This window comes from Equus caballus, chromosome 13, assembly GCF_041296265.1.
Source record: "Equus caballus isolate H_3958 breed thoroughbred chromosome 13, TB-T2T, whole genome shotgun sequence".
Taxonomy (NCBI): Eukaryota; Metazoa; Chordata; class Mammalia; order Perissodactyla; family Equidae; genus Equus; species Equus caballus.
This window is the reverse complement of record NC_091696.1, coordinates 42,414,443-42,440,072: the sequence shown is the minus strand read 5'-3', so window position 1 is coordinate 42,440,072 and position 25,630 is coordinate 42,414,443. Positions and strand designations below refer to the sequence as shown.

Below are 25,630 nucleotides of genomic sequence, written 5' to 3'. Positions count from 1 at the left end.
AATAAACCACAGCTTTTTTAACTCGGGGAAATTGGAAATAGTACCCAATCAAGAAATTCTTCCTGCTTCCTTTACCCATCGCTTGTCTGTGCATATTTACATCTAATGTATTCCTAGCATTCTCTTTTACCACTGCAGTCATGTAGATCATCTTCTGTATTATAATTTACAGACGATTAAAATCTGGAATTTTGAAATTAGTTCAAAAAATGTTTAGTTGTTTTTCTTCCCAGGGAGAAGGCTAGCATGGTTGTCCCTGAAGAAAGAGAAGGCAGAGATGAAACAAACCTAGACCTGGTAAGAGGCTCCGTGTCTACAGGCGTTCCCACCGACACTCGTAAAGCAGGTGAGTCCTGCTCTTGCCAGGCGCTCTGACTGCCTGTCAAGGAGGCCGCCAGGGTCCACAGCTTCTCTGCAGAGGACTGGTTTTTCTCAGTGAACTCTGAAAGAGGGATGTCTGCTCCCATACCGTAGTCCAGCTCTGCCGTTTATTAACCATGTCGCTCCTGGATCTAAGACTCCTCATCTGTAAAATAAACAGGGTTGTGTTCTCTGCACCCCCGCTTGGAAGTTAGTTACATTCCAGCGTGGCTTGTAAATGTGGTTGCTTGAAACTCGGAATGTACTTTTGCAAAGAAACTTTTTTAAATGGTGATTAAGTTCTTATCTCACCCTGAAGAAGCCAGTTTAACTCACAGATAAACAGGCAGGAGTTGTTGGAGTACACTCCCACTTCTGCATTCTTCCGTCCTTCCTGGTACTTCTCCAGATCCCAGCTGTGTGCTACTGTCACTGCTGTGCAGTATCTGAACAGTGGTGGCCCACCGAGACCTGCTGAATGCCAAGTGCACCGTGTCCCAGGAGTAACCATCTCCCCACTCCCCAGGTCCACATTTCCCTGTGGCGGCATAAGAAAAGCAACATGACTGAGTTGGTTGAACCGATAGTGGGGTCAAGCACAGTTAGAGCAGTGGGTTCCAGAACTTAATATACTTAAGAATAACCTCAGATGCTCCTTAAAACTGTGGATTCATGGCCTCAGTCCATAGAAATTCTGATGCAGTCGATCTGAAATGGGGTCAGCATCTCAGGGCCTTCTGATGGAAGTGGTCCTTGGACCATACTTCGAGAAACACTGCCTCAGGGCATCCATGCCTTTGTTGAAGAAAGTTCTTATTAACTCAGATAAGTTGGTGACATTTCATGCCCAACTACAGAATGTCAAGCAGTATGAAGGAAGATAGATTTGGGCATGTAGGTATCGCACACAAAGCTATTCACTGAAGCCTAGCCTTTCGAGTTCAGTCCTCTAAGCCCTTGTGTTAATTTCATGTGGCTGCTGTAGCAACTTGGCACAAACTTAGTGGCTTAAAACAGCACATATTTATTATCTTAGCATTCTGAAGTCCAAATGGGTCTCACTGGACAAAATGAAGGTGTTGGCAGGGCTGCCTTCCTCCTGGAGGGTCCAGAGGAGAATTCCCTTCCTTGCCTTTCCTGGCTTCTGGAGGTTGCCTGCGTTCCTCAGCTCCTGGCCCCTTCCACCTTCAAAGCCAGCAGCTCTGACTCTGACCTTCCTGCTTCCCTCTTTCACTCGTAAAGACCCGTGGACCTACATGGATGATCCAGAAAAATCTCCCAATCTTGAGATCCTTAATTTAATCATATTTGCGAAGCCCCTTTGCCATGTAAAGTAACATATTTACAGGTTCCAGGGTTAGGACATAGAAACCTTTAGGGGGCCCTTGTCCTGCCTACAACAGCCCTGGATCCTTGAAAGTGTAGTCCTTAAGCCAGCAGCATTAGCGTCACCTGGGAACTTGTTAAAAACGCAGTCTTAGACCTGTCCCGGACCTACTGAATACAAAGTCTGCTTTTTAACTCAATCCCCAGCAATTCGTATGCACCTTAGAATGGGAGAAGCAGCTCTGTTCTGGGATATTCTTGTTTTTCCCAGCGTCTTCCATTTTTCCCTCTTGGACTCATTGATACAAGCACTAAAAGCTCCAAAGTTTTTCACAACAGCTCATAAGGCTATTTATTCAACGAGCATTTTTAAGCATCTGCTCTGTGCCAGGTCCTGTCCTAGGAATTGGGAAGATGATGAGCAGTAAAATGTGATCGGTGCAACGCTAAGGGGCTATAGAGAGAACTACAGAGGGCAGATAATGGCAAATGCTGGTGTTTGTCAGTCATTCTAAGTAAGGAACTACCGATAGACTCTAACTTTCCATTAGTCCATTTAGGTTAAAGGAAATGGCCTCTATTTACTTTGTAAATACATGCTTTTGAAAATAGAGAAAATGTGGAATAATAGCTTGTATTATGTAACCGTGCATCAGAGGTTAACAACTGAAACATATATTTAAGCTTAATTGTTATATTACATCTTTGAGAGTTCTTCCTCAGTGACATTACTTAAAATGCTGCTCTTTCTTAACAGGTGGCCAGGAACAGAATGGTACACAGCAAAGCATCATCGTGGATATGCGTGAGTTTCGAAGTGAACTCCCATCCCTGCTGCATCGCCGGGGCATCGACATTGAACCCGTGACTTTAGAGGTGGGCGATTACATCCTGACTCCAGAGATGTGCGTGGAGCGCAAGAGCATCAGTGATCTGATTGGCTCTCTAAATAGCGGCCGCCTCTACAGCCAGTGCATCGCCATGTCCCGCTACTACAAGCGGCCGGTGCTGCTGATCGAGTTTGACCCCAGTAAGCCTTTCTCTCTCACTTCCCGAGGTGCCTTATATCACGAGATCTCCAGCAACGACATTAGTTCCAAGCTCACTCTCCTGACCCTTCACTTCCCCAGACTGCGGATTCTCTGGTGTCCCTCCCCCCACGTATCTGCCGAGCTATTCGAGGAGCTGAAACAAAATAAGCCACAGCCTGATGCCGCAACAGCCATGGCTGTTACCGCAGATTCCGAAACGCTCCCGGAGTCAGAAAAATACAATCCCGGCCCCCAAGACTTCTTGTTAAAAATGCCAGGGGTCAATGCCAAAAACTGCCGCTCCCTGATGAACCATGTTAAGAACATCGCAGAGTTAGCGAGCCTGTCACAGGACCAGCTCGCAGGTGTTCTGGGCAATGCCGCAAATGCCAAGCAGCTTTACGACTTCATTCACACCTCGTATGCAGAGGTTGTGTCTAAGGGGAAAATGAAAAAGTGAACCACAGTGGCTGTTCTCTGATGCCGTGACTGCTTTTCAGCTGCTCTTCGCCAGCATGAATAGGTCATTACTCATTATTAGTTCAGTATTTCATTCTCGTCCATGCTTTGAATGATTGTGCAGTCTGCCTCCCAGGTCAGCGGAGCAGAAGGCAAGATTCCTCTCTGAGCTCTGCTTTGAGGCCTCGTTCTGACTTTCCCTTGCCAGCTCTCCTCCCTCCCTGCGCTGTCCATGCCAGGTTTAATACACTCATTTTTAAATGAGGCGCGTTAGGACCAGGTAAAGTGTCTACAAGCGTTTCTAGAAGGCCATTTTTGCAAAAAGCGGAAATATATGTTTCCTACACAAACTGATAAAACACACAATCGTGTTCCCCTGGAACCCTGCGAAGGAAATGTCTCTCTGCCCTTCCTGACCAGTTCTCGCCACCACATTTCCTCAACTATATGCTTCTTCCACCTGTCTGCCTCTGAGGAAAATTCATGGAGACTGCCTGCTACCAACTTAAGACAGCCACCTCTAAAACTGGCTGATTAATTTTCTAATCACCTGAGTGTATGTAGCATATACTATAACTTGATTGTTCAAAACTAGATTTTTTTTTTTCCTGTGAGGAAGATTGGCCCTAAGCCAACATCTGTTGCCAGTCTTCCTCTTTTTGCTTGAGGAAGATTGTCACTGAGCTAATGTCTGTGCCAATCTTCCTGTATTTCATGTGGGATGCTGCCAGAGCATGGCTCGATAAGCGGTGCTAGGTCCCCACCCGGGATCCGAAACGGTGAACCCCAGGCTGCCAAATCAGAGCACACGAATTTAACCACTACACCACCAGGCCAGCCCCTAAAACCAATATTTTTAAAACATAAAATGAATTACCTATTTTCAGAATTTAATGATGTAGATGAAGGGCCCTTAGAATTCTTAGTTTCTACAGATACTTAACCACCTAAATCCCAGAGATCTCTAAGCCCGGATGGCTAGTTACAGAGTCTGAAGACTTCCTCATTTCCAAGCCTCTCTTCACGTCTCCTAAGACCACCAGCACCATATCCTCTCGAAATGCAGCATCAATTCATCCCTCTTGACTCTCCCCTTCTCGCTTCCTGTTCCTCCTTGCATCTCGGTGTGAGGACACGAATACAAGCCAATGAGTGGCCCACAAAGTTTCTAAGATTGGGTTTTCCTTCCTTGAGTTGAAATAAAAGGATTGTAAGTAAATGGAAGATCAATGCTTAGAATATATAACAATTCTAAAGAAATACTTTAAAATCTGTAATGAAAACAATCTCATTCTAAACCTCCTTCTGATTAATTTAGTTTAGCTTTTTACTGAAGTGTACATACAGGACATCCATAGCATCTTTGTGCAGTTTTTAAACTTTTATATTTAAACATGATTAACTTAGGTATTCTTTGTGTATTTAGTAATCAGTAGTGAATTTCCTACCTCAAGAGCTGACATAGACATCGATTCTGCCAGCCATATCGTGTGGTGTCACGTTTCATCCGTGTCAGCTGTGTTTTGTGTCTGTCACACTGTTTGAACTCAGAGTAGTCAGTGGACCTTCTAACACAAAATGGTCTCAACTCTCACAAAAGTGCTTTCAAGTGTCACCCAAACTGAACCTCTTGCGCTCATGTCTTGATTTCTTGGTATATTAACATATGTTAATGCTGTTAAAGTATATGTGAGTTTTGAGCTCTATACAAGGGAACTGTGAGAATGAATTTTTGAAGGATCTCAAGGATCTATACTGGTTATCATCAAACTCTGTACAGTGATTTGGAGAGTAGAGAAGGCAAGAAACAAAGATTAGTTTTGGTAGAATAAAGATTTCCGCTACTCATTTTTGTCCCAGGGTTAAAAATACACCCTTAAGAATAGAAAACAAAAATGTCGGGTGCATATGTTAACCTTCACTTTGGTATATATTTATTTAAGAGTTCAGTCATAGTTAAAAGTACATTAAAATAGACATGCCACTTCTCAAATAGTAATGGTTATTATAATTGTTCTAGCACTTCTGCTTGAGGTACGTAATTTCTATTTTTTTCCTTCTTGTATAATTCCACCTGCCTTTTATTGTTCTTTCCTTACATAAAAGGAAAATCCTAACATAGCACATTCTTTGATAAGTTTCACTCCAAGTTAAGTTTTCAAAAATAAGCTCTTCTTAAAACTATCGTTTTAAACAGTCCTTGTTATCTAGTACAATGTAGGTAAGTCTTAACTGTATTTAGCAACCCGTGTCCTCTGACTCTCAAATTCTGTTATTTACTGTTGTATCCACTTCACTGTTGAAGACAGGTGCACCATCTCGTGTGTGTCTGAATTACGAGCGATAGTTTCTGGTGAATTCTCAAATGGTCATTATAGATGAAAGGCTCTCACTGCCACTTCCTCTTTCAAGTAAATAAATAGACTTTAATGTGTCTCCAGTCGTGGAAGGCCTTCAATACAATGGTCACGTATTTACTTTTATCAAGTTCTTTGACAGATTTTTACAATCTAAGAATCTTTGGCAGACGAACTAGAAATGCACACAGTTGCAAAATTGATGTAGCACTTTATTTTCTAAAATCATTTTGTGAACGTTGCCTTTTTCTTTCAAAATGGTAAACGTCCAGTTTGCTTATGAACTCATGCTTAGCTTTTTTAAAACCTTTTTTTAAAATGCAATATCATTCTATTTTTACAAGTCTTTTGCACAAAGCTTGAGCATATGAAATACTGTGAGAAATCGTTTTCAGTTTTGTTTGTTAGCTTAAATCGTAGTGCCTCTCTTGATATTTCCTTAAAATTAGACAAGGAGAAGTCATTTTTAATAGTGGCTGTAAATAATATCCTTTTGGCAATCAGTTACTGTTTCTTCAAGCTGAGGCCTAGTAGACTGTGTGTCTGCATGTGTTTGAGTACATCCGTGATGCAGTTCCCAGCTCATGAGGGCCTGGAAATAATTGTCCCACTCTTCAACCCGTTGGGACGCAGAGGTTAAGTCTAGAGTTGGTCGTGTTGAGATAGAGAGCCTAGAATTCATAAACGGCTTTCCACAGGAAACCCCCGCGGAAGCAAATCTGGAGAAGGAGGTGGAGGGCGAGGGACGGGCATTATTAGTCTCTGCTTTTGTTTTTCAAACATCGTTTGATTTTCCTTTGTCTCAGGAAACTTTTTTAGGGAAATTCCCTTCTCTTTTGTCTTCAGTTTAACCTAGAAATGTGTTCTTAAAAACCAACATTTTCAGAAAATTCTTTTCTCAGTCTTGAGTGTATGAAAATGTATCCAGACAACACGAGTTGTCATTTTTCTTCATTATTTTCCTCTCTATTTCAGTTTATAGCTGTTTCCTGTCCGATTCTGAGCTTCACGACTTCATTTACCATCCTCATCCACAGGTTTGTGGTGACCTCCACCACTGTTGTTTTTTCACTTAAGAGTATGTAAGCCAAAATCTGGATGGGGGGAGATGTAACTGATTTCTATCGATTTGTAACAGACTTATGTGTGTGTTTTTAATAAAGTGTGTATTTATTCAGTATTTTCCTCAGCATTCTGTGGGCAAAGTAAAAGTAACAATGTGTAGTGAAAGGGCGTGTATTCCCAGTCCACTGTGTTCACCAACATCTTGGTTAAATATAATTTACAATCCAGAGACTATTTCGTTTGTTTTCTTTTTGTCGTGCAGAAGAAGTGATTAAAGCTAAGCTACTCTTTGAACCACTGCTTCTGCATTTGACTTATTTGGTAAAACCCACTTTCTAAGGCTTTGGCGTATTTTTCTCTTGGTTATTTTCCTTTACTGCTTTTTATTTTGTAGCATGTCTCTTTAAAGAGGGAGAAAAAAACTATTCTTCTGGAAATACTCATTTGTTGACACCTAATGAATGCGTGGTGGGCACAGTGCCTGGGACATCTTAACAAAGATTAATTTCCTGCGGCCCCTGATTCATACATTTTTGTTCCTTTAACATCAAAGTTAAGAGACGTGAATTATCCTTTTGACACTTCTAGAATTTATTGTAATCTCTTAAATGAGCTTAACTATTAGTTTACTAATTGACTCATTTTGGTGATTTAATTATTTTTGCTTCTGCTTTAAAATGTAGAACTGAACCCCTTTTTAACAAAGCATAAAACAGATTATTTCTCAAAATGTTTTAATGTCAGAATAAAACTCTGGTAGAATAATTAACCCTTTCTTAGTAGAAGTACTATGACTCAAATTTACTGAGCACTTATGCATTATCTCGTTTAACTCTCATCACAAAGCCATATACTATCACTTAAAATCCTCTTTTATATTGGTGAAACTGAGGCACAGAGAGGGTAAGTAATTTGCCCAAGCTCACCCAGCAGTAGATGATGGAGCCGTGATTTGAACCCAAGCAGTCTGACTCTGGAGCCCACGATGAGACACTGGCAGCGAGTGGTGGGGGGAGACAGTGGGAAACTGGTTTATGTCCACTTTCATAGATCTAATTACAAATATGTCATAGAAAAAGAAAATTGGTTTGTTTCCATGCCTCCCTTAGTTAATAGTGTCAAGAGCAGGTATACAAAACTTGGGGGAAACCAAAGGGGTACTGAGCACCTTTTCTGTGTAGAGCTGGGTGATGTCCAGGGGCCTGTGCTGCCTGCAGATTACCTGATCTGCGGCAGCATACCTTTTGCTGACTGATCAGGAAGGCTGTTTTGCAACTTTGTAAGAGTAGAGGTTTAACTTGTGAAAACTCAAGAGCAATACAAGTGATTCTTGTCTGGTGGCATCTCAAAGGTTACTGCCTAGTGGGACATTGACCAGGTTTGCATGTGTTTGCTGGCAAATTTCTTCCTGCATTCCTTTAACCGACTATAAATCTCTGGGTCCTTGAATTTTCTTTTGAATTAGTCCTAATATCTTACCGGTTTCCTCATTAATTGAATCAAATAAAATCTTTGACTTCCGGTTTTTTTCTATCTGTATGGCATCATGTTTTTAACTTCTTGAAAATTGTCCTTTGCATATGGTATTGCCAACATGAGCTCCCATGTGATGATAAAACCCTATTTCCAGCCTCATTCATCCTAAAGTTAAACCTTGTAAACTAGGAAATGGATAATATGCGTGTGCACATATATGCATATATATTTAAGAACTGTACTTTGCTACTAAGATGTTAATATTAAAAACTAGAAATTGATGAAATATTTAAGAACCATGGACTCATTTTCAGACGCTGGCTCAGTGGACCCCTGTTTCTCATTCTGTTTACAAAGCTCAACTGAATATTAAATGAGTTCCTTTTCTGTGTAGCCTTTGGCTATGCTTGTTAAAGAGATTGATTCATGAATGAGAAAGAATTTTAGGTGTTCCCAAGGATCTGCTTGCATGGTGAAAATATCTACATCCAAAGAACGCTGCTCCCCGAGGACCTGGGCGACAGGTAAGCAAAATCAGCTTGTGATTTGAACCAAGGGAATTTCCTGGAGTTCATGAAAATAGTGCATAAACCGGGTCTGATGAAATGGTGGCACAGTATATTTCAGATGACGATATTTGGGGACACTTTTTGCTATAATTATGAGCTCCGGAATTTGGTGTCAATGAGAGAATGTCCTCCACTGAGTAAGAGATTTGCTTCCTGTGCAACTTTGTTTCTGGGAAGGGTGCCGCCCAACAGAAGCTGAGGGAAGGAGACAGTTGAGTAGACTGAGAGAAGCGTGACTAAGCAGGCTTGTGTTTGGCATAAGGCGTCTCTTGCGCAGGGCAGAGCGCTCTCTCTGGGTTCGATGCTGTAACAGTCCATGCCAGTCAAGGGGCATCCAGTCTTACAGTGAAGAGAAGTCAAACAAAGACAGAACATGAGCGAGTAGAATAATAAAAATGTCACCTGGGGCCGTATTGTAGGGGCCTCTGATGTGCTAGGCTTGAGGGGTTTGTTCTTATTTCAGTAGAAAAACGAATGATTGAGTAAGGGAAGGACGGGATCAAGAAGTCTGTTTTAAAACTTTGGTCTGGCAGCAGCGAGTTTGAGATGGAAAGGAGCTAATGTTAATGGAGCACTTCCAAGGTACCAGAGACCTTGTGTGTGTACCCCATTTGATCCGCACACCCTGAAGTAGATGAGGAGACAGACTCTGAGAGATTAAGAAGTTGAAGTCACCATGGAAGCCAATGGCAGAGATGGGACTCCAGCTCCAGAGCCTACTTTGATCCCTTGCCACCTAGAAGGGCGGACTCGAGGTGGAAAGACCATTTAGAAGCAGTTGTAACAGTCTGAGCAACAGGCAAGGAGAGCCAGAACTAAGATTCTAGCTTTGGAACTGGGAAGAAGAACATAAAGTGGAGAAGCATCAAAGAAGGACAGTCTGTGGAATATGAGAAAGAAAATACATGCCTAGGAAGAGTCAAAATAACACCTCGCCTTTAATCCAAGGCTCAGGAAATGATGGTGCCATTAGCAGAAAGAGTCTGGAGGAAGACTGGTTACGTGGGGAGGAAGATTAAGTTCAGTTTTGATCAGGTTGGTGCTGAAAGAGCCAACAGGCTGACAGTCTTAGTTTAGGATGTAGCAGACATCTGCATAGAAGTGAGAATTGAAGACATCCAAATAAATGGCTAAAGCAAAGAAATAGGAAGCAGACGGAACTTCACAAGATGCCTAAATTTAGGAGGTGAGAAGACAAAGGAGACAGAAGAAGATTCTGAATCATGCAGCCACCAGAATCAAAAGCAGGAGAGAGCAACACTGGTGGCCTCAGGATGCGACACTGCAGAGTGCTCTGGTCATCCTGGATGGTGGTTCTGGGGAGCCCCAGTGGGGCTGTGCAGATGAAGAAAAGAGAATGAGTACACGACATGGCAAAGGTGCCTTTGTTGGTGATCATCAGGAAGGAACAGAGTAGAGTGAGAGAAGGGAGATGCTGGAGAGAGACAATTAATGGAACTGAAACCCAGTGCTGTGGGTCCTGGGGGTGGAAGGAAAAAAGAGCAATTTTGCTTTTCTTCTTTTCACACCTACAGAAAACCTGTTTTTGTATTGTATGCTTAAAAACCAGCCTTTATAGTATCATGTCCCCCCAACTTGGAACGGAACTGGCAAGCCACAATAAGGAACAGCCCTTTTCTGGAGCCTTCTATTTTGACAACAAAACGCTGCTGTTTGGCAGTGAGGTCTGCTGGTGTTTCAGCTGGCAAAGGGAATGGCCTAGAACCCCTCTGTTTGTAAACTGGCTGTATAGTTTTATTATTTAAAGCATCCTTTGCAGTGATTTATGAAACCAAAATATGTGCTGGCTAATGTCATCCGGAAACTGAAAGTCGATGTTCAGCAGTTCTCACTAGCCAACTCCGAGACTTGGTAAGGATTTTTATTTTGGTGTACTGAGCTTACCGTAACCCGGGCGGCAGAGTTGCTATGGTGATTTGTTCTCAAAACAGAGCACTTTGCCGCAATACATTGAAACAGCAGATAAATCTCCTTGATGTTGACTTGATCATGACATTAATTCTAATTGAACCATCCCCCATGCTCCCATCAGGACTTGTGTGTAGGAATTTTAAAGCGGGGCCAAAAAGGCATTGGCTAAAAGAATCGCAACTTGGGCATTTTAAAGCCTTCACGATTCATGCCACTGAAGACTGTTGGCTCACAGCCTGGGGCTCTACCACGAGGGCGGGTTGCAGCTGGGGAAGGTTCATCCTTGAAGCAATTATGTGGTTAATTGCTCCAGTGTGGGCAAGGGCTGAAAGGTGTGACTCACGCCCCAGTATGTCACTAATAATTGGGCAAGGGGGGTGGGGTGTGGAGAGGATACACGGAAAACTCGGCTGCTTCATCCCATTCCTCTTGCAAATCCATAACTGGCTAAGATCTCCTTGGAGTGTGGGAAGGCAGACCTCAACTCCAAGATGTGGCGCTGCTTGTCTCCATCGGTAGGGGTCCCCATTGAGTTACAGGTCCTAAACCAGCTACGCTGGAGTCGCTGGACGCTTTAAGGATGACTGCACTTGAATGGGGGTGTATCTGCCTCTGATTCTTGCCTAACCATGACACGGGAGAGAAAAAAAGTAGCTGCCTGATTTCCAGCATGACTCATTATAAACAAACCGAGGACAGATTGACTGCCTCTTATCAGAGCCCGAGGACGCGCCCCAGGACCGAGGGTGAGTCAGGCTGGAAGTCGCAAGGCTTTTGTTGTGTCAGAGGGGGGTTTTTTCCTTGCGGAAGAGGTGGATTGGAGGGGGAGTGCTACCGATTTCATAAATAATGTCAGTGACCCCATGGTAACCCTGGGCTTCTAGGTGAGCTCAAATTCCCTCAAACCCCAAAAGCCTTCCAAACTGAAGATAAAAACTGGCCATACCCACAAAGAAAGCCATGTGGAGTTGGTAGAAATGTTCGGCATCTTACGGCGGTGGTTTCATAGCACATACCTATCTGTCAGTTATCATCCAAGGGTGCGCTTTAGGGATGAGCAATCTATTTTATGTAAATTATACTTAAAAGATCTTTAAGAAGAGGTAAAGCCACTTAACAGTTTAGTGAGAGGAAAAAAACCTGGCCAACCCACTTCTATTGTGATTTATCGTGAAGGTCCGTGGACCACGCCCACTTCCCCAGTCATGTCCATGCTTGCTTTGGATCTGGGTGCAAATTCAAGGAGTAGGTACGTGCCTGAAGATGATGATGTCCTGTCATCTGATGCTACTGTGCTCCCAGAGAGTGTGTTGGTAGCTGAGTTACTTATTTTTACTAAATGAAAGCAGTAGGGCTAGGCATATAAGTCACAGATTGGCAACAAATTTGGAGTAGGGAGGGCGATGTTGGGCAGCAAAGGGGAGAAGAGGCACCTTTAATGTACCTGCCGCACCCCGTCCCCGCCAGCCACAGACTGGAGACATCTGTTTACGCCCCAGGTGCCTTCTATTTCAGGGAATACAAGTCGGGTCAAGCCAATAGCAGGCCTGCACTCAAGAGCTTGGCCGATGGGCTGTGCCTGCAGAGCCGGCACATGTGAAATGACTTGACACCTGGAAACCAGCAAACGCGCAAGCGAGTTAACTTAGGGGGAAATGAACACAGATGTGCTTAGACGGCAAAAAGAATGAAGTGGTTTGGCAGGTGGGGCTATTCAAAGAAGGAGCGGCGATGAAGGGAGGGGTGGCCCAGATTCTTTTGAATGTAAACGACCTCAGTTGGGAAAATATGAACATGTGTGTGTGCATGGGCTTGCTTATGATCTTCTTCTGAAAAGTATGTGATTGTTTTCTCCCTTCGGATAATAGGAGTGACTTAGTGGACAGGAGTGACTTTTTCTTCTTCTTGCTATAGATATTCTCTTGCCAATACGTTCTCTTGGCTGCTAAGCGTATGGGAAAGGTCTTCACTATCTCTTTCATTTTTCCATATGTCTGGTCCTGCTGCAGTCTTTCCATGAATGAATTTGATGTACACATCAAAGTGATTTGGAGAATTTGACTGTCATCTTAACAAAAACCTCATTAATGTAGGAGGGCTTTGTCTTAATCTCCGAATCTCTTAGTTGCTGTCCTTACAGCTGTGTTTGTGTGTGTGCGTGTGTGTGTGTGTTATTTTCTGACTCCCTGGATTCTGTATATACTTCAAAAGTATGTCCCTGCCACAGTGGCTGATCTCACAAATAATGGCTGTCTGTGTCCTTAATTTCCCAAGACAGTCCCAAATCTCAATTATTCTTTTGACGTACCCCCCGACTACATTTGTACTTTTAGATCATTTTTTGCTATATAAATACAATCTGTAGGAAGGATATTTCACTCAATAGGTGTTTTCTCTTGAAATCTTGGGTCTTCAAAATTATTATTTGGAAAACAATGCCAGTTTACTCAACAGACATTCATGAAGCACCTACTGTGTGCCAGAACTGTAGCACACAGCCCATGGTTTGGAGTTACAGGTTGTTGTTTTTCCAGATCTTCAAGAGCCTGAAAAGCAGAGCCAGCTTTTGTATTTGTAATAATGGAATTACAGTAAAGTATTACTTATTTTTTTTAAAAAAATGCTCATTGCCTGGAAATGACCAAACTTTCAAAGCACTGTGATATGCATTACAGAGTTCTGGGGTGCCATGAGCATGGGTTTCAGACGTTGTAAAAGTATCCCTTGTGGCAAGCTGCCAAGCAAGGCCTTATTTCACATTCAATGCCTTGTAGGAATAAGATAGGAGGAGACGTGTCTTTCAAGCAGAGGAGATAGTTTAGTTGCCTTGAGAAGCTGAGGAGCCTCGGGGTCTTCACGCAGCTCAGTGGTTCCACTGAGTGGTGTCAGAGGGCGCTTTTGAAATGGAAGAGCATTTTTATAAGAGGAAAGACATTCTCCAGGTAGGTTGGTTTAAGGTACTCCTTAGAGCAGTTCAGGTATGTCTTTGTAACGTGGCTTTTAGGAGAGGCTCCAAACCACTGATCGGTCCCTCCAAACGGAATCTTCAACCCGTCGTCCAGATTCAGGCTTCCCGTGCTTCCTCTCATTCATAATCTTGCTTCCCTTATCTTATTCTAACTTTTAACATAGGTTTTTTTTGTGGGCCACTGCCACACAGACTTGGAGTAATCATAATCTTTGGTTCAGGAAACACACTCCTCATTGATCTAGGCATGACCTGCTTTTATTTAGTTTATTTTTAATAATGCAGAAAGTACTCATGAAGCTGCCATCCCAAAAACAAAAGCTAGAACCTTGAAAGTAAGATTATAACCTATGTTTAACCCTATAGATTACCCCCCACCCTATGTCTCTGCTCCTCCCAAGCCAGTGTGAACCCTTGTCCTGAATTGTGTTCACTATTCCCTTGCTTTCATTTTTATCTATTCTCGTTGTTTCTTATATGTCTTCAATGCATTCCAAAAAGTGTATGTGTGTATATATGTTGTTCTTAACTTTATAGAAGAGATGTCATGTTGTATGTAATTTTTTAGGGCTGATATTGTTAAGATTCATATTGCACGTTGCTGTCACTCCTTTTTTTCGCTCCTCTATAATATTTAATTATATGAACACAGCATAGTTGACTCAGCAGCCCTCTTGTTACTGGTCATTCGGGTTGTTCACAGATTCTTGATGTAGTCATAGCACTTTGATGAACATTCTTGTACCTATGTGTGCAAACATTTCTCCTGAGTACATTCCTAGGAGTGAGATTGTGGAGTTAGGTAATATATATGTGCTCACCTTCCGCTGAAGTGGTTGTGCCGGTTTACACTTGCATCACTGTATGAGAACTGAAGGATCCACACCCTCTCCAACACTTAGTATTGTCAGACTTTTTAATTTTTGCTGATTGACTGTACGTAAAATAGTACCTCATTGTGGTCCTGATGGGCATTTTCACCTTCGATGCTGAGCATCTCCTTGTATGTGATTAGCCAAAGATTTCTCCTTTCTTCTTCTCAGAGCGTCTGTTCTTGTTCTTTGCCCGTTTTTACAGCTGTTTGTGCTCTTCTTATTAAAGGAGTACTTAATGTATTCTCAGTGCTAATCCTTTGTTTGTTGTACTTCTTTGCACTTTCTTTAAGGTATCTGTTGAATAAAATTTCTTAATGTAGTAAAATGTATTAATATTTTCTTTTATAACTAATGCCTCTTATTTAGGAAGTCTTTTAAGAAATTGTTTAATAAATCTTTTCCTACCTCATTATCTAAAAGACGTTTGTCTGTATTTTATACTAAAGATGAAAAGGCTGTCCTGGCAGAAGAAACTTGTGAGAGTAGAGATGGGAAGTCCAGGCACTGGTGCACAGCAACCTGGGGGATGAAATATGGGGGGTTGGCCGGGCAAGGCAGGCCCTGGTGGGACTTATAGCCTTGGTAGGCTTTTACAATATTTATTGGTTGTAATATATTTTTTTCCCTGGGTTATAACCTAATCTCCTCAAACTTGGACAATGAAGAAGAATGTAGAAAAGAAAAGAAAAACCATAACCCCGTCACTCAGGTTTTTTTCTGTAGATGCTCATTTGCACATCTCCTGGTACACACATATCTCGTTCTCCTGAAAGGCCATAACCCTTTATCCTGCCTCCAGTACCCTGACCCGGGCCATGGACACTTTCCAGATGGTACCGTCCTTGACCCAGGAGTGGCCTCTACCAGGGTTAACCATTACCTTAAAAAAACAATGAACTGCTGTTAAAGAAATTATACTTGGAATCTTGTGCAATATTACGAAAAAATAAGGGTAGGCAAAAAGTTTATCTAATTTTACTAACCAGAGATATCATTTCTAGCATTTTGATGTATGTCCTAGACATTTTTCTATCTTCACTTACGTACATCTTTCATTTAGAATGGAATCTTATGTGCTATATGAGCTATGAGCATAACCTATATATGCTATTCTGTAAGTTTTTTGTCTTACATGGTGCTCAGTTTTTCAGCATAATCAGTGTTCTTCTACCTCATTATTTGAGTGATACAGAGTATTTCCTTGTGTGGGTGAAATCTAAAATATTCGTCAGGTGAGCATCACAGCCACCAGCCAATCTGAATGGATGCTGGCTGGCGCTCTCATACGCTCATATCAGCCCAGGGCTTTATTAAACTGGTTCTATACCACAGATGCTCACATTTCCAATTGTTCCCTATTAGAAGCAATGATGAAATGAGTATCTTTTACGCTAAACCTTTGTGCACATCCATGATAATGTTCTCAGGATAAATTTTGATAAGTAGGAATTTCTAATCAAAGAGTAAGAACGTTTTTTAACTTTTTGTTTTGGAGGAAGATTGGCCCTGAGCTAACATCCACCACCAATCCTCCTCTTTTTGCTGAGGAAGACTGGCCCTGAGCTAACATCTGCTCCCATCTTCCTGTATTTTATATGTGACACGCCTGCCACAGCGTGGCTTGAGAAGCGGTGCATAGATCCGTGCCAGGATCCAAATGGGCAAACCCCAGGCCTCTGAAGCGGAGCACACCAAGTCAACCGATATGCCACCAGGCCAGGCCCTGTTTAACTTTTTGATATATATATCGATATAGATATATAGATATATATACAGGTGAATTGCTCTCCAAAAAGCTTTTATCAATTTATATTCACATGAGCAGAATAGAGCCTGTTTTCCCATGCTCTTGCTAAGAATATTATCATTGTGCTTTTACCATCAATACACTAAGTTCACATGCCATTTCATTACTTTAATTTGTATTTCTTCAATTACTGTTGAGGTTAAATGTTTGCATATGTTTCCTGGTCATTTGTTTTTGAGTGTGTGTTCTTGCTCTCTCTCTCTGTCTGTGTGTGTGTGTGTGAGTTGCCTGTTGCTGTCATTTCCCCTTTTCTCTAGCAAATGTTCTTTCTCTTCTTTATTTGTAAGAATCATATCTGTTAAGGGGTTTTAATGAGCTTCATAAATATTGCAAATATTTTTCTAAATTTGTCTTTGCCTTTTTTTCTATGCTTCTGCCTTTCCGATTTTTTTAAAATTTTATATGTTGTCAAATCTTTCAGTATTTTAAAAATTCCTTTTTCATTTGAGAATGTATAAAATCCACCTAGATTTTCTTCTGCTAGTCTTGTTTCAGTTTTTACATTTAAATCTCTGTTCCATCAAAAACTTATATCCGTTTGTGATGTGAGATATGGAGCTAACTTTTTTCAAAATCTTTAGCTACTTCCCTAACACTGTTTGTTGAAAAATGTTTGTTTACCTGCTGATTTGAATTTGCACCTTTGTCTTAAACTGTATTTATGTTTACACTTGGATATGTTTCTGTGCTTTCAACTCTGTTCCTGTTCTGTTGACTGCTCCTATAATCATATTTTGTTAGTTTAATTAACATTTTGTAATAAATTTTAATAATTTGTTGGACAGTTACCTCCCTATTACTATGCTTTGTGAAATGTGTATAGGCTACCTGGCTATCCTCAGGCACTTATTCCTCTAGATGAATATTTAAGACTTTTTTGATCAAGTTTCCAAGAAAAGTTATGTTTAGATTTTAATTGGAATTCCATTACATTTATGTTATTTTGGTAGTAATGGACATCCTTACAATATTAGGAAAATGGTGTGTTTTACTTTACTTGGGTTGAAGCCATTGGTGGTATTTTGTAGTTCAATTCATGTAAATCCTGCACATTTCTTGCCCAGTTATTCAAAGGTGTCTGTTGTTGCAAATTATGACTGTGACTGGTCTCTCTTCCCTCTCCCCACCCCTACTGTATTAATTTTTATGGATTTTGTAATTGACCATCTTACAGAACTCTTATTCATTTTAGTGGTTTTTCAGTTGATTCTTTTGGAATTACAGATAGGCCATCAGTTCATTTGAAACTAACAATGAAAATTTTGTCCCCGTTTCAATATTTATACCTCTTTTTCTATTTCTTATCTTACAGCATGGGTTCAGGAATTCAGATGCCCATGGGGCCCAGGCAAGTAACATAAAGAAGTGAATTGGGCCAGGTGAGGCCTTCAGCCAATGAGACAGCATAGGTCTTGTCTAAAGGGGAAAGTTCCTAGCTCTAGCCAATTTCTGCCATTTGGGAATTGCGCCTACTGTTGACAGATGGTCAGATTTTTTAAAAAGATATACCAAAGATCATTTTTTAAATGTGAAATCTATAAGCCTTTTAAATGTTGGAAATGAATTAAAAATTCTTAAATATCAGGCAAGTCAAATACAGAATCTCTTATGGTCAGGTTCTAGTCAAACTCAGAGTGTGCCCCACTTTGGCCAGAACTTCAAGAATTTTAGAATGTGTTGAGTTGGAATACCAGGCATTCTTGTCTTATCCTGCTATGGTAAAAATGCCTCCATTCTTTGACCCATTAGCTATTTTATAGACTCTTGATTTATTATTTTTCATGTGGAAACTCTGTCTCTCTCCAGTGTAACAGAAGTATTGTAGGAAGAGAGAGATTTGATCCTATTAGCTGATATGGTTTTCTTCTTTGACCATTAATGTGATGAGTCCATAAATTTTCTAATATCGAACTATCCTTGCATTTGTGATTTGTGGAATTAAGCTATACTTAGTATGTTACATCTTTCTTTTATTATATAGTTGTATTCCATTTTCTGTTCTATTTAAGGGTTATAAAATGGAGGGAAAAAGTTTTGTTTCATTTTTTAGTAGCAAAACTACCCATTGCCTCTATCCCATTACCACCACTATCCTCTACTTGTTTTCCTGGGTAAATAGTGTGACATGATGCTTAGAGGGAAGAGAGAAGTCATTAGACCTCACTACATCCACCCAGACATGCTTGTGGATTGACAGATGATTATTTGGCTTTTTTTTTTTCTTTGCTGGGGAAGAAAGGTTAAAGCTAGATTGTTCTCAGTAAAGAAATCTTGTTTTTTAGAGGTTTGAGGCAAAAGCAGGAAAGAACTCGGGGGAAGGGAATGAGGTGTCTAATAGTGTCTGCTGTGGTTTGTAATGTGGCTCCTTTCTCGATGTCCCACAAAGCTACTGATCAAGTATCCATTTGTCTTCAGTGTGCTGTCGAGTTGGATCCTTTTTTGCAACATGACAAACTGCTAAGCGACACCACCCTTAAACCCAGGCAAGGGTGGCTTCTGCCTTTGCTTCACAGGGCCGTGCACTGTCTGTCATTGACCACACTCCTCCCCAACAGGTGAGGAGACCACAAGACCAAGGAGAAAGGCCCTGCAAGTGGGTGCAGGACCATTTGGGTTGGGAATTCTGGGGTCCTGGGTGACTGGACACTGTGCCCCCTGCCTTCTACCCAAATGGGCCTCACCTGCACCCAGGGTCTGTGTGGGTCTCTTTCCCAGGTCCATTGTCCCAGGGTAGACAGCACTGCAGGCGTTTGCACTCCTAGGCCCAAGGAGTGACCAAGGATGACTGATGTGTGGAAGGTGGACAAAGCCTGGACATGGGAGCAGGAGTGTTCACACTGTTCCCACGAGGCCCGTTATGATGTAGGACGGAGCCAGGAGCCTTTAGGGAAAGGGCCTTCAACTGTCCTTACACCACCCAATAATATCTCAGAACGCCAGGGAGCCTGGGAGATTTCTAAATCCCAACTCGGTTTCTCACATGGTTATGAAGGTATATTCGTCAAGGTAGAAGTATAACCGTTTTTTTAAACATGGTTTGTTTGACTTATAGCTTTTAAATACTTTGGCCATATGGTCTATGGGCCTCCTTTTGTACTCTTGACCCAGGCCCCACAACTGCTTGGGGAAAACCTGTGGGTGAGTCCCTCCTCCAGTTGGGCCTGAGGCCACCTGGGGGAGACCACAATAGGAAGCAACGTTGGGACTTCTGTATTCATTTGTTTCCCAGATGGTAAATACAACCCATATATTCTCTTCCCTCACAAAATGACTGAAATAACTAAAGAAATAGAAAAAGACTTGCATCCCTGTCTGTATTCGTCTCCTAGGGCTGCCATAACAAAGTACCACAAATTGGGCAGCTTCGAACAACAGAAGTTTGTTCTCTCACCGTTCTCCACAGTTTGGAGGCCAGGAGTCCAAAACCAAGGTGTCAACAGGGCCACCTCCTTCCAAAAGCTCTAGGGAAGAACCCTCCCTTGCCTCTTCCAGCTGGTGGCCCCAGAAATCCTTGTCACTCCTTGACTTGTAGCCACATCACTCCAGTCTCTGCCTGCATCTTCACATGGCCTTCTTTCTTCTGAGTGTATCTCCATGTGTACTCTCCTTTTCTTAGAAGGACGTCAGTCATCGGATTTCAGGCCCATCCTAATCCAGTATGGTCCCCTCTTACAATTACATCTGCAAAGACCCTATTTCCAGATAAGGTCACATTCTGAGGTTCTAGGTGGATGTGGATTTTGGGGGGACACCATTCAACCCAGTACACTACCCCTAAATAACTTTGATCTCTAATGCTCATGTTTTCTCTCTTGATATTTCTGTCTCTGACTCTCTGTTTCTCTCTTCTCAGTATTTGGTTAGCAGGGTTGGGTTAGCTTTGTAAAATTAATTGGGACACTTTTAAATTTTTTTAATACCCTGGAACCAACGAAATCATATAGAAGTTCTCTCTTCCATTACCATTTGGCAGAATTTGCCCCCCACACCCTCCACTCCCAAATCATCTGAGCCCACATGTTTCATCAAAGTGGCGGAGAGTTCTTTATCAGTTTCTTCCATGACTTTTTCTTGAGTTGGATTTTTCTACGTCGTCTTAAGTGAGTTATATTGTCTTATTTTGGTTAATATTTTATTAGGGTAAATTTAAACACAGTATGCTCTTCACTTTAATCTTCTGCCACATCTTTGTTTCTAGTCCCTTTTATATTCTAGAGCTATTTATTTGTATTTTCTTTCTTTTCTCGTGTAACCTTGCCAGAGGTTTGTCTCTTTTATTGGTCTTTTAAAAGAGCTAGCTCTTTTATTTATCTTATCAATTCTATTGTTTTTCTGTTTTCTAATTTGCTTACATCTGCTTTTATCTTTCATTCTTTCCTTCTGTCATCCTTAGATTTAGTTTTTATCTCAGTTTTTTAGTTAATAGTTCATTTAAAAGAATTTTTTTTTCTTTAAAGATTGGCACCTGCACTAACATCTGTTACCAATCTTTTTTTTCTTCGTCTTCTTCTTTTTCTCCCCAAAGCCCCCCAGTACATAGTTGTATATTCTGGCTGCAGGTCCTTCTAGTTGTACTGTGTGGGATGCCACCTCAGCATGGCTTGATGAGTGGTGCCATGTCTGCATCCAGGATTCAAACTAGCGAAACCCTGGGTCGCCAAAGTGGAGCACATGAACTTAACCACTTGGCCGGCTCCTAAAATTTTCGTTTAATAACAAAAGTATTTAAGCTTTGTCTTTTTTTTAATGAGTAGCTGGAGAGATGGATACACTCAGAGAATGCCATAGCTAGGAGAGCTAGAAAAAGAAAAGACCAAAAACACGTTTCACTCTTGGGGACCTGGCTGTGCATCCACAACGCCAGTTGTTCAGATAATGCTACTATGTACAGTATCATCTCTTTTCTACTGTTGCTTCCTGTGGAATGCTAACTAGAGGGCCATGCTGGTCTCTAGTTGATAGAGACTAAATGTTTGCGTCCCCTTAAAATTCATAGTTTGAAACCTAATCTCCAATGTGATGACAGCTGGAGGTGAGGCCATTGGGAGGTGATTAGATCATGAGGATGGAGCCCTCAGGAATGGAATTAGTGCTCTTTTAAAAGAAACCCCACAGAGCTGTCTAGTCCTGTCCACCCCATGAGGACACAGAGAGAACATGGCCATCTGTGAACCAGGAAGCCGGTCCTCACCAGACCCCAAATCTGCCAGTGCCTTGATCTTGGAATTCCCAGCCTCCAGAACTGTAAGCAATAAATGTCTGTTGTTTATAAGCCACCTCGTCTCTGACGTCCTATGCTAGCAGCCCAACAGACTAAGACACTGGTGAAGGGCTGGACTCCCTCTCTCCAGCAGTGATACTCTTCAAATTTTATCCCAGAGGATTCAACGGCTCCCTGAATCCGTTTCATCTTATTTGGGGCCACGTGGTAATTGTTTGGAGGTACATCAGCCAGCCTGCAAGTGCCAAGCTGTACATGACAGGCAACTGTCTGTCCTCTGGGTGTGTTCCCTCCACCCTGGCACAAGGAACCACCCCCAACACCCCAAACCTTAACCTCCTTAGCAATCGCTCCTCAACTCCTGGCTCTGAAGAGACTTATGGGAAGACTCCTTAAGGAGCATTAAGATAAAGAGGAAAGGGAGCCTGTGATGAGAGCTGATTGACTAGGTTAAGTATGCCTGAATATCTTGAAAAGGCTCGGTCTCAAGGCATCCTGGGGCCTCGGCAGAGGACCGCAGTGGGCTGGGGCTAGGAGACGTGGCCCAGATCCCTGGTTTCTACGTGGAACTTGGTGCAGGACAATATAAATATCCACTGGGCTTTTGCAGGTGGTGGTCAGCATAGAGGGGCTGGAAAGATGGAAGTCTCTGCCAAGAACCCCGCAATGGCCAGAACTCCCTTCTTCATTGAACGTAGATCTTCACTTCTAATCAATTCATTGCAGAGTCTCAGTCCTAGCATTTCATTCCTAAAATGATGACTAATAACAGACGTTTACTAAGTTTTTGCTATGTGCCATAGTGTGCTTAGTTGTTGTTTTTTTTTTAACAGCTTTATTGGGCTAGAATTTACATACCATATGACTGATATATTGTGAGTGTACAAGTCAATGATTTTCAGAAAATTGACAGGGTTGTGCAGCCATTATCACAATCCAGTTTTAGAGAATTCCATCACTTCCTAACATTCCCTGTTTGCATTCAACCCCACTCCCGTTCTCAGCTCCAAACCACCACTGAATCGCAACCTGTCTCTATAAATTTGTTTTTTCTGGACACTTCATAGAAATTGAATCATGCATAGTGTAGTCTTTGGCATCTGGCTTCTTTTACTTAATATAATGTTTTTGAGGTTCCTCTATGTGGTGGCATGTGTGTGTATTGTGTTACTTTCTTATTGCTGAGCAGTATTCCATTGTGTGGCTCTATCACATTTTGTGTATCTGCTTCCCAGTAGACGGACAGTGAATTGTTTCAACTTCTTAGCTATTATGAATAATGCTGCTGTGAACAATCACATACAAGTCTTTGTGTGGACGTATGTTTTCATTTCTTTTGGGTAGATACTTAAGAGTAAAATTGCTGGGTTGTACAGTAAGCTTATATTTAACTTTTTAAGAAACTGTCAAACTATTTCAAAGTGGCTGCACCATTTTACCTTCCTACCAACAATATATGAGTGTCCTAGTTTGTCCACATCTTTGCTAACACTTGCAATTGTCTGTCTTTTTGATTATAGCCATTCTTGTGGGTATATAGAGATATCTTAAGTGTGCTTAGGTTTTTGTATCTAATCCTCCCACCAACGCTGTATTAGTCAAGATTGGACAGATTATGCTGTGATAAGAAACAGCCCCAAACTATATTGGCTTAAGACAACAAAGGTTCATTTGTCACCCATGCTGCCTGTCCAGTAATGATTAGAACCAGGGAAGATGGCAGTGCTTTCAAAGACTCAGGGATGCAGGCTGCTGGAAACTCCTACAGTTAAAAAGCAGACTGCACACCAGCTCTTAAAGCTTCCACGTGGTAGCAAGAAAGCACTTTCATTCTGCTTCACTGGCCAACTAAGTTACATGGTCATGGTTAGCTTCAAAGAGGACAAAAAACATAATAACAATTTTATCATGTCCTTAGAAGGAAAGGGGAATTGGAGTCTTTACAGATTAGGAAACCAAAGCTCAAAGCCTAAATGCCTTGATGGAAGATACATCATTGATAAATTAAACCGAGACTATCCGTCTCCCAAGACTGTGTTCTCAACCACAACATTCAAGTTTTCACGGAGATACTGTGGATTACAGATGGATTTTTGAGGCACTCTCATTGGGGGAGTATGTGGAAATTTTGGGCACACGCTTTGCTTGATCCCATCATGGGATAGATCACAGGTCTAGAGAGATCCATGTCATGGTCACCAAGTTCTACTGGATGTCGGTGCCTGCCTTAGTCTGGGGTCCATAGGATCATCTCCTGAAAGGTAGAGAAGACCCCTGCTCCTGTTACCACCTTCATAACTGTAAATCATATCCTTCTGCCCACCCCCCAAGTATGCACCATATTTTGCTCTCAAAAAATTCAAGACCTGAGAGCCCCATGTGATCAGATCTGATCAGTTAACTTCTTAGTTGGAAATGAACAAAAATACTGAGAGAGGGTCCATTTCAGTGAACAGGGCATAGCAGCAGGTAACCCCTGGTGGGCTTAGTCCCACAAGGGGATGGTGGCTGTGGGGTTCCAGGTGCCGTATGCTGAGTGCAGTGTAATGGTCAGGAGCGCAGGCTCCACGATCAGACCTGCTTTGGAAACCTGGCTCTGTTGGCTGGCTACGAAACCCCATGCAAGGTGCACCTCCAACCTTGCTTCCCTCCCCCTCCCCGTGGAAATGGGGACAATCTGCAGGAGGCCCCATTTCACAGGCTTGCTAGGGATCTAATCAGAAAACATGTGAAAAGCTCTTAGCATCGTGCCTGGAACTTAGTGAGTTGCAGTGATCGTGTTAATAACCCCAATATCATCATAGTCATCATCACAATATTCAGGTACATGGAAATAGGAAATTCCCCAGATTTGGTCCCCAGGGATCCATGGATTTGTAATCATAGTCTCGATTGAAGTTATCCTTGGATAACGTTACCACCTCTGACCATACCCTGCTCTGTCGACACTGGTCCAGGGCCATTTACGATAAGTTGAGGAAAAGGAAGGGAATTCAAGAGGAGGAGGAGGAAGAGAAGAATAGGCCGGTTAGGATCAGGAGAGACAGTAATTTCCTGGAGGGTAGAAACAGCACAGCACGGTGGTGAAGAACACGGTTGTGCCTTTTTACTAGCTCTGTGACCCTGATCAGGTCACTTAACCTGTCTGGCCTTCTGTCTAGGAGAACTCATGGGGTGAGGTCATCAAGGCGACTTCAATTTAGCCTCTTGTGATCACTTTACAATTTCGGTACAGTAAGTCCTTATCCTGACACGCGACGAAAACTTCAGGCGGGCCCCATGACCACCTTTTTCACTTTGGTTAAAAAAAATCCCTATGATTTCTAAGTTAAAAATTAATCCCATTTCCAAAATCATAATGTCCTATCCAATATGTTAATCAAGCTGTATCTAAAGATAAGCCTCCATCTGCAAATAAGGGTGGAGGAGGAAAGAACTTACTTGACTATTTGAGTCAAAAGATGGCATTGCGGGCCAGCCCGGTGGCGCCGCGGTTAAGTTCACACATTCCACTTTGGCAGCCCAGGGTTCACCAGTTCGGATCCCGGGTGTGGACCTCGACACCACTTATCCAGCCATGCTGTGGCAGGCGTCCCACATATAAAGTAGAGGAAGATGGGCACGAGTGTTAGCTCAGGGCCAGTCTTCCTCAGCATAAAGAGAGAGATTGGCGGCAGATGTTAGCTCAGAGCTAATCTTCCTCAGAAAAGATGGCATTGCACCCAGAACACCCTCCGAGAATGTTCAAGTACACTGGGGGCAATGGGCAGGTTTCAGAGAGTCCCCAGCTTTGGGGTGATGCAGATGAGATTATCAGCCCCTTCACACCCCTAGGAATCTGGTGATCCACCTCCAGCCTCTGTCTGATGAGGGCTTTCTGACTTTCCAGGCCGCCCTGTAAGACAATATCTAAGATGATCCATCAGCCAGCTCACTCGTGTGTGGTCCCTAGACGGTCCGTAGGAAACACTCATGCTTTCACCAGAATGTGCATTGGGCATGTAAGCCGATGTCAGCTTCCTGGCCCTCTGGACTGCTCAGGAATGAGTTAGCTTCCATCTCCCCAACTACAGAGACCGCTCCTCAAACTATCCATCGCATCTCAAAGAAGCCGCTTTCACCACACTTGAGGTGCAGGCACAGGTTAACCATCCCCACCCTTTGTGAGTGTGCTTGTTGGGGGT

General features: G+C 42.3%; 2 protein-coding genes across 8 annotated transcripts in view; both read left to right on the top strand.

The window, feature by feature from the left end:
- Positions 1-8,131, top strand: part of ERCC4 (ERCC excision repair 4, endonuclease catalytic subunit) — a 30,014-nt gene extending 21,883 nt beyond the window's left edge. Inside the window, exons 10-12 of one of the 3 annotated variants that reach the window (XR_011424325.1) lie at positions 234-346; positions 2,444-3,240; positions 6,509-8,131. Coding sequence is in view for 2 of the 3 variants with exons in the window: in XM_023616302.2 (XP_023472070.1) it covers positions 234-346; positions 2,444-3,177 (847 nt within the window). In the remaining variant the exon portion in view is untranslated. Of the gene's footprint in view, positions 1-233; positions 347-2,443; positions 5,165-6,508 lie in introns of those variants that run through there. The other 2 variants (XM_070230973.1, XM_023616302.2) reach the window with 2 other exon arrangements.
- Positions 8,132-10,954: 2,823 nt separating this feature from the next.
- The window catches only part of MRTFB (myocardin related transcription factor B), a 258,616-nt gene continuing 243,940 nt past the window's right edge, over positions 10,955-25,630 (top strand). The window contains exon 1 of one of the 5 annotated variants that reach the window (XM_070230957.1): positions 10,955-11,321. The gene's annotated coding sequence lies outside the window, so the exon portion shown is untranslated. The remainder of the gene's footprint in view (positions 11,322-25,630) is intronic. The other 4 variants (XM_070230963.1, XM_070230958.1, XM_070230954.1 and 1 more) reach the window with 4 other exon arrangements.